The following is an 8,603-nucleotide window of genomic DNA, read 5'->3' as shown; positions in this document are numbered from 1 at the left end:
TATAACTCATTATAGGATACGGGGGTGAAGTAAAAGGACTGACAATTAGTGACATAGTAGAAAGAAACGTTGTAAGGTCGAGGTAAGTAAATAATTAGTATTATCTATATATGTTCTTTTTATTTGTGGTATTACTATTATATGACTTTGTGGTTCATGCTGACATGGATTTATCTGAAAGTATATGAGTGCTAGATGATTTGATTTGATTGACGATAGTATGTACGTGGAATGCGAAGACACGGTGAAATATCATGTTTGTTGTATGTTGTGTTGTGGGTGTCTGCAGATGAGAATTTGATGATATATTGTTTTACGTTACTAGTTGCTTACAAGAATGGTGATATGTGGAAATGAGGGAGTGGTGGAAATTGAATATAATTGTGGCGTGAATACCCCTTGACGTGTTGAAAAGAGCTTTGATGCGATATGAAAAAAAAGATGTGATGTGAAAAGAGCTATGATGCGAAATAAAAGAGCTATGATGCGAATTGAAAGAGCTATGATGCGAAATGAGATTGATGAGCCGGCTGTCAAGGGGGTTCACTTAAATTTATATAACGGTGAGATTGAGTTGGGGGGAAAAACACAATATCACCTTCTGGTAAGCAAACTAGGGAAAAATGGAGTTTGGTTGGTTGTCTTATTATGAGATAGTCATGTGGTGTAATAAAGTTGATTATGTTGGAATTAAATTGATTGTATTTCATTCGTGTTGCTTCTTTATCTTGTTTGGGCTATGGTTGACATGCAAATATAGATAGGACTGGTTATTTGCTTACTGAGTGGCAGGCTCATTCCCCTGCTGACATTTTCTTTCAGGAATAGACTTTGAGGTGTCTGACTGTTGAAGAATAGGTCCACGCGCTATACCCAGGCAGGTCGGGCCAGTATGCAGTTTTCTCCTCTTTGTCAGTTAGAGTACAAACCACATTTTGTTTGTACAGAGAGAATATAAGCGTACGGATTACTTGTGACGAATCACCTTGTGGTGTGTGATATGTATATATATAATGTTGTGGGTTGATAATACCTATTATGATGTTGGGGTTACGTATACACATGGATTAAATTATTATGTACATTTATATATATAAACACAGGGATTACAATAAGTATGACGTTTAGGGTAGGTATAGCCCTTGTAGCAAAAGGGGTGCTACACAGTATAACATGTAAATTACGTGTTTTAATGGATAAAAGAGATTGAAGCATTTCTCACTTCTCTTCTCAAATTCTTACATGTAAGTTAATATTGTAATGATTTTTATTAGATATTGATACTCGACAATAATGATTATAATCGATTTATTTTAATTAATAACAATTCATTTATCTTATTTAAAATAATAATAAAAAGTAGAACTCGTAAATATTTAACTATCTTACATAATTGTTTGATTACCTATATTCGGAGAAAAATAGCAAAAAGAAAAATTAATACTGACCAGATTATAGATGAATTGTATATGAATAAATATCGCTTACAACTTCAATAAATTATTCGTAATTACAAAATTTAATTCCTTATAATTTAAAGAATTTATTTATTAAATACGTCCATTATTATCTTTATATATTTATTAATTAAATCAAAATTAATTAAATTTTAAAAATAAAAATATTATTTCAAGAATATTTTAATAATTTATGGCTCCCTCCAACTTTTGCTACTGAAATCATTCCTATGAACCTTTCATAGTAAGAATTTTTTTTTTTTTAAAATATATTGATGTTTTCAAATCAATCGATATAGTATTATAATATTCAACACGTAATGCATTAATATTTTTAATTCAATCAAATACATAAAATAAAGAGAAAAACAACATACTAATATATAATTTCCATTCAGACAATTCACTACTATTAAAATTTAATTAAATATTTATATTTATAAAACTCGAACTCACTACGTCTTAGTTGCGTAAGTTATAACAACCTTTGGGAAGTATATTATGACATTGATAAATGCCCATGATGAGAGGGTAGTGAACAGTGATGTACCAACCTAGGAGCGCCTAGAAGGTCGAGAATATATATATATATATATACTTTTTTTAAGTAATACGTAGATTTAATTGTTACATTAATATAATTAGCTGCAAAAAGTTAGCTGCAAGTACAACAATTAACGGCAAAAAAATTTAGTTCAGTTGACGAAGCAGAGGGCCCGTAATTTTAAGATTATGATTTTGAATTCTACCAATATATACGATATTATTCTAATTTAATAATAGTTGTTGCTTAAATATAATTATCTGATATTAATGATTAATATATAATTAATATTATAATTTTCTGTTGTTGTTATATATAAATATATAATATTGATGATTGTAATTGATCTATTCAAAAGATAATACTTCATCCTTTTCATTTAAATAAAAAGTATAATAATTAATTAGTGGAGTTCATTCTGATACATGAAGTCCAGACTCCAGAACATGCAAGTAGATGATTTATTTTTTGTTGTTGTTTTTCTTTTAATAATAAAAATGTAAACATAAATGTTAATGGGCCCTAAGATTAATATATAGTTTATGCCTGTGGCAACAATTAATCAAGTACACCACTAAAAAAGCTGAGGGCTACGAGACGGCGACCATCGCTCTACAAAAGTCTAAAAGGAAAAACTACAGCTCAAAGCAGCAATGCAACGAGCTCATTTCCCAGCCCTCTTGGTTTAACTAAGAAAGCACCTTAGGACATAGATACTGGGTAGAACGTCCTGCACAAACTACTTCCTATGGGTTTAGGATAGGTTTGGTCCGTGCGCCGGCTAATTTAACTATATTTGGAGGGGTGTAAAATGCAATACACGTATATATCAAGGATACGTATATTCACAATTTTATGCTGATTTTTGTACGTATTTTAGAATAATAAAATAAATAATACACGTACGTATAATATAGTGTTTACTACTCATCCCGTATTTTACTAACTACATGTAAGAAACTGCTTATAATTTTTTTACTTAATTTAAACTATTTAATTCTTTCAACTTATTTTCAACAATAAGCTTATAAACATTTATTTTAAACCCTTGAAAACACCGATTTACGCTCAAATAAGAAGTTAAAATTGTTATAAAAAAGAACAATTCAATACTAATATATCCGAACACACTCCCCTTGCATGGCGAGCCTTTCTTTTTATAAATCGGACCTCTTGTTCGGCTTTGGTCTGATATCGTATTAAACGATCATCTCATTTAAAAATTTAAATTATTAGAGAAGAAAATTATTTAATATTAATATCTTAACAAATTAAATTATTTCTAACTTGGTACTAACTAGTAGTAATAACATCGAATTTATAAACATGTGATAGAGTTAGGTTATTAATTTTTTTAATTAAAGTATGTAGAAATTTATAAGTAGGGTATGGGTGAGATGATTTAGGTTCCCAAAATCCCAGCTGTGTGTAGTTGAGAGGTAGGGTTGTATTAAATTAATTATATGAAGGTCATCATGTTTATCAATTTTAAATTAATTAAAAATGGATAATGTTTGTAAAAAAATAAAAAGTTGATTAAAGTCAAATTAGATAGTATTTGAGAAAAAAATTACTTTTAAGACAAACTTAATTGGTTAAAGACCATTTTTGCCTCCATTTGCTAACTTTTTAATTATATTTGCATTTATTGGTTGTCGATAATAATTATTTTTAATAAAAAATAATAAATTTTATTTTGATTAGTACATTTCATATTTAATTTTCTAAAATATAATAGAAAAAGTGAATGTTTAATTTAGTGCATGATGCTTCCACTTAGGAATATAATTATTGGCACGCAGTAATAAACTTGCATGAATGCTAAAAAATATCATTTTATTAATTAATAATAGCTATTTAATTTATATTTTTTTAATGATGAGGAATAATATAATTAGATATTATAGCAAATAAAATATAGAAATTATAAAATATTTAATATGTGAAAGTTGTGTGTGTGTGTGTGTGTGAGAGAGAGAGAGAGAGAGGAGAGCGTGTGTGTAGAGATATTTTTGTAATATATTAATTTTATATAATTTATAAGATCTTATAAAAAAAATTAAAAAAGTTAACTTTTCTTAAAAAACTTATAAGATACGAAACGTTTTATTTTGAGATCTTTAAAAATTAGGTAAACACTTTATAAGCTCTTATAAGATGTTTTTAGGAGCTTAAAAGTTTAGTCTTCTTCAAAAGTAATTATTAAATAAAAGGTACACAACACAAGAGAATAAATTTGCACTTAAAATGCAAGTTTGAGCAACTCAATCACAGTGCGGAACCAACACTCAATTTGTGACAACACTGAAAGAAAACCTCTACTGGATAGAAATGTGAATATCATGAAATGATAGGATTAGGAGGAGAGATGGGCTCTCCTCTTGCTGCGTACTGATGAATCAAGTGTTGTGAGCATCGCCACTCGCCACACCATGCGTTCCCGTTTGGGAATTTGACAATGAAACTAGCTACTTCTTGACTTTTATGAAAATCCAACCTCACCCAACCGCCCAAGATTTGATCTTGTCACATGTCCATACATATCCATGAGTAGTCTGAAGAGGTGATTAGAGAGGCACTTGACTCCATCTCTAACACTTTGTCCCAATTCGAGGTCTTGGTGGACAAATCTTCTTTTCATGATATCGACATTGAGTTTGCACTTCTGAATCGTCATCTTATCACCAACGATGCTCATCGAGGATATCACAATTCAAGTTCGTCGATGCCTCTTTTCATGAAATACGTGCTAGGCCATCATGCGAGTAGCCTCCAAGATTCTCACAGTCATTCACACATCTCCTTTCACATGTGTTACAATAAGAACTTTCTTCCCAAGTGATGTGTTTGCCCATCATGCAAGCATCATTCAAGATTTTCACATCCATTCACATCTCTGTTTTCACGTGCAACCACAACAAGGCCAGTCTTCAGACTTTCCTAGAGCCATGATGAACTTCCAAGTTGCATGCCATTGTCAGAGGATTATGCCTAGAAAAGTGTTTTTACTGATTTAAGTGTCAAAGGATAGTGGGAACCATCCCAACGTGGTTCCGACAGTTATATGTTTTGCAAGCCATATATTGGAGATTAAAGGCAAACTCTTTGCTGTTGAAGTAGCAATCATCCCAAACACTTACTAAAATATGCCCTGTTCTATTTTTTGGAACAACTTATTATACAACCATTTATTGGAAAACAGTCCTAACGGTTTTTGGTACATCAACATCCACAATAGAAATAGAGTGTCCAAACAAATACAACATGCAAATTAACTAAATTCCACATTAATCAACACTTTTCATCAAGATTCATTTTAGGAGCACTTCTTTGACTAATCTCTCGAGATTCTGAAAACATGAACCATAAGGACAAGCAGTGGCTGTAGCAGCCTGTTCCTTCCAGTCCATTGCTCTCTTCTTCATCTTCCTGCCCTTTTCTCGTCCCAACAGCTCCTTCACAAGCATCCCTACTTCATCTTTCTTGAAATTTTTGCTAATTTCCAGGCCAATCCCCCACTCACTGCAAATAGACTTGCAGTTTGCAGGCTGATCTGTGGACCATGGCAAGCACAAAAATGGCACCCCGGCAGTTATGCCTTCTATGATCGAGTTCCACCCGCAGTGTGTCAAGAATCCACCCACAGATGGGTGGCTCAGGACCTTCTCCTGTTGGCACCAGCTCACGATCAGGCCCCTGTCTTTAGTTTCAGCAGTGAAACCAGGAGGCAGAATGCCTGAATTTCCCTTGACCAAATCAGGCCTGAGTATCCACAAGAAGTTATTCTTGCTCTCTGCCAGCCCCAGTGCCAGTTCTTGAATTTCACTTGGTGTATACACTTCAAAGCTACCGAAGTTCACATAAATAACCGAGTTTTGCTATTTGGAATTTAGCCACTCGAAGCATTCATCCTCAGCTTTCCACAGGCTAAAGTCCATGGATGATACCATAGTTTTAGTTGAAATTTGATCAACAAGCGGTTGAAGAGGGCCGATCGTGTAGATTGGAGGTAACATCAGCGACAGGACGTCCAAGAGACGGCATTCTAAGGCGTCGAACGTGTGCAGAATGACAGCTGAAGCTTTTGAGATTGCCTCTATTTCTTCCTTAACATAGGATAACACGACGTTATTTGGATCCGTCGTTTGAATGAAGGTCAATATGTGCTTGAATAGAAAGTTTTCCAGGCCGGGCACCCACTCCACCGGCCCTTCTAAACTTCCATCTGTTAGGAAACTGGAATCTGAAAAAAGACCCAATTTCAATAGTTTGCAAATGTGCAACACATAACTACACACATTCCTGTGTTCGTCAAAATTATATTTTTAATCCCATAGAATATAAAGCAATACTTTTAGTCCGATAAAAAATGTAATTATGTCGCATGAATTATAATCGACCTATATTTTTTGGTATTTTTAATTTATTTGTTAATATTGTATGTATAAATTGTATACCTATATATATATGCATGTATATTATATATTTATTTATTATATAAATTTATTTGGCTTAATTGTATTTACTACAATTTTTTTCTTTTTCAATTGTAGGACTCCTAAATTTTTTTTTTTTTCAATTGTAGGACTCCGAAATTAAGTTTTTTTTTTAATTGTAGGACTCCAAAATTATTTTTTTTTTTCAATTGTACGAGTCAGGCCACTAATTTTTTAAAAGTGGTTGCTTACGTGACAAAAAATAAGCTTTTTCTGGGGGGGCCTTTGCTGGTTGAGCATTTCCCGAGTTAGATTTCCCGATACAAAAGTTGTAAGCCTATCCGGAAACAGCAAGACAGCTTTGTGAAAAACGTAACCAAACCCAAGAACACGCAGATTTCACCCGGTAACCAAACCCTTCTATCCACAGTCTACACATGAAAACAATACCTTTGAAGGGAGTGATCCCCCTGTCGATTAAATCCGCACAGAGCTTGAAACTCAAGAACCCACAAGCTGCAAACGTCCAGAACAGCACACAACGCACATTCATCTCATGAGCAGCCTGGAGGGTGAAACTCATCACCCCATCTGAAACAACACAAGTAACAGGAGGAACAACCCAACTATTATTGAGCTTCGCAAGAAGCTCTCGAAATGGGACCAAACTGTTTCTCCGCATGGACTCACACAGAGCTGGAACGCTCTGCGTGGCGTCTTCGTCGGAAGGGGGCAGCCCATCTGGGAAGGTTTGAAAGCCGAAACCAGGCAGATTTTCCAGAAAGGTGGAGCCTTTGGACTTGAGGAGGCGGTTGTGGTTGAACTCTGTGTTGACGAATGTTATGTGGAAGCCTCGGTGGTGGAGGAGTTTTGCTAGCTGAGGGATGCGTTTATGTGGCTTTGTGCTGGGAATGGGACTACGACGGCGTGAGGTTTCTGGTGCTGGAGCCATTGGAATGGAAGTCTGTGTCTGATTAGTAGAGAAGGCTTGAGAAGATCAAGGAGTGTTGTTTTGTTCAAGAGATGCACTTTGTTTGAAACCATGGCAACAACAATCGTGGATGACTTATGATTTGAATGTTTTAGTGGAGAGGCGGAGCGAGAGTAATGCTGGCACGTTGGAATCTGCTGAGTTTGTCTATGTCACCCTCTCTACTTGTGTTTTAATGTGCATGTAAATTTTCTAAGATGCATTGCCGGTTTTTCTTGTTGGTTATCGTATACTTTTGCCAACAGAACTTTGCAAAGAATGGAATATGGTAATGACCATATAAATCCATAGCCCTGTGTTTGGGTGGTCCTAATAAGGACTTGATGGATAACCCTGACTTTGTTCAAGAAGATAGCTTCATAGCTCAGTTGTTGAGTGGTCTATAAGACTTGATGAAGCTATCTAGATGAGTGTGGAGGTAGGCCGCCTTCTATGAAAGAAAAAATGAAAGTTCTTTCTAGAGCACTCATCAGAATCCAAGGTACAAGCGCACGGCCTTTAATAGCACTTGGAACTTTATCGCGGAACAACGAACATTAAGGAATTCATACGTGATTGTGGGGGTCTGAATTTGAGCTATCGAAAGTTCAAGAGTTATATCACTCTCGTTAGCCAAATTGATTGCCTCACTTCACTATGCATTAATTCAATCGAAAGATATTAATGCTTAAGTATATCTATTCCTTCACTCAGAAATCATATTCTTCTTCTATATTAGTCATTTGTGGGGGATTGTTAGGAATGACTAATAAGAAGACCAAGTCCCTTGCCCTATTTTTAGCTATTAACCAACAAATCCTCTTTTGTTCTATTATATCCGTTGGATTAAGGATTGGATAAGTCCAATTGATCTTATCTACTTAGTCAATTAAAAATTGGATAAGTCCAATTGATTTTATCTACTTAGTCATGGCTCTATAAATAGGCCTTGAGTTCATTTCATTTAGAAAAAAAAACAATCGAGAGCCTTTTCTCTTCTAACTCTTTCCTCTTCTTTCACTTCTGAGTGTTAATTTTGTTCGTTGTTTCAAGCTTTCTTCCACGAGTGCGCGTGTAAGAAAGTAATAGCTGTGTTAACCTTGGGGAGCGATCGGTTTATACTATCTGCACCACGGTAGTACCGAAATTTCGCTTTCAAGGCAGTGGTTTTTCCACGGCACAGCTTCTATTTTCCA

At 34.4% G+C, this 8,603-nt stretch overlaps 1 protein-coding gene across 1 annotated transcript; it reads right to left on the bottom strand.

Annotated features, from left to right (window-relative positions):
• On the bottom strand, window positions 5,264-7,454 carry LOC105165139 (7-deoxyloganetin glucosyltransferase-like). The gene is made up of 3 exons (XM_020694231.1): window positions 6,888-7,454; window positions 5,949-6,244; window positions 5,264-5,879 (listed from the first exon to the last, which is right to left on the bottom strand). Exons 1-3 carry the CDS (start codon window positions 7,387-7,389, stop codon window positions 5,313-5,315), a joined length of 1,365 nt encoding a protein of 454 aa, XP_020549890.1. The 5' UTR covers window positions 7,390-7,454; the 3' UTR covers window positions 5,264-5,312.

This window comes from Sesamum indicum, linkage group LG6, assembly GCF_000512975.1.
Source record: "Sesamum indicum cultivar Zhongzhi No. 13 linkage group LG6, S_indicum_v1.0, whole genome shotgun sequence".
Lineage (NCBI taxonomy): Eukaryota > Viridiplantae > Streptophyta > Magnoliopsida > Lamiales > Pedaliaceae > Sesamum > Sesamum indicum.
Note: the sequence above shows the minus strand (reverse complement) of the source record. Positions and strands in the feature narration are given on the sequence as shown.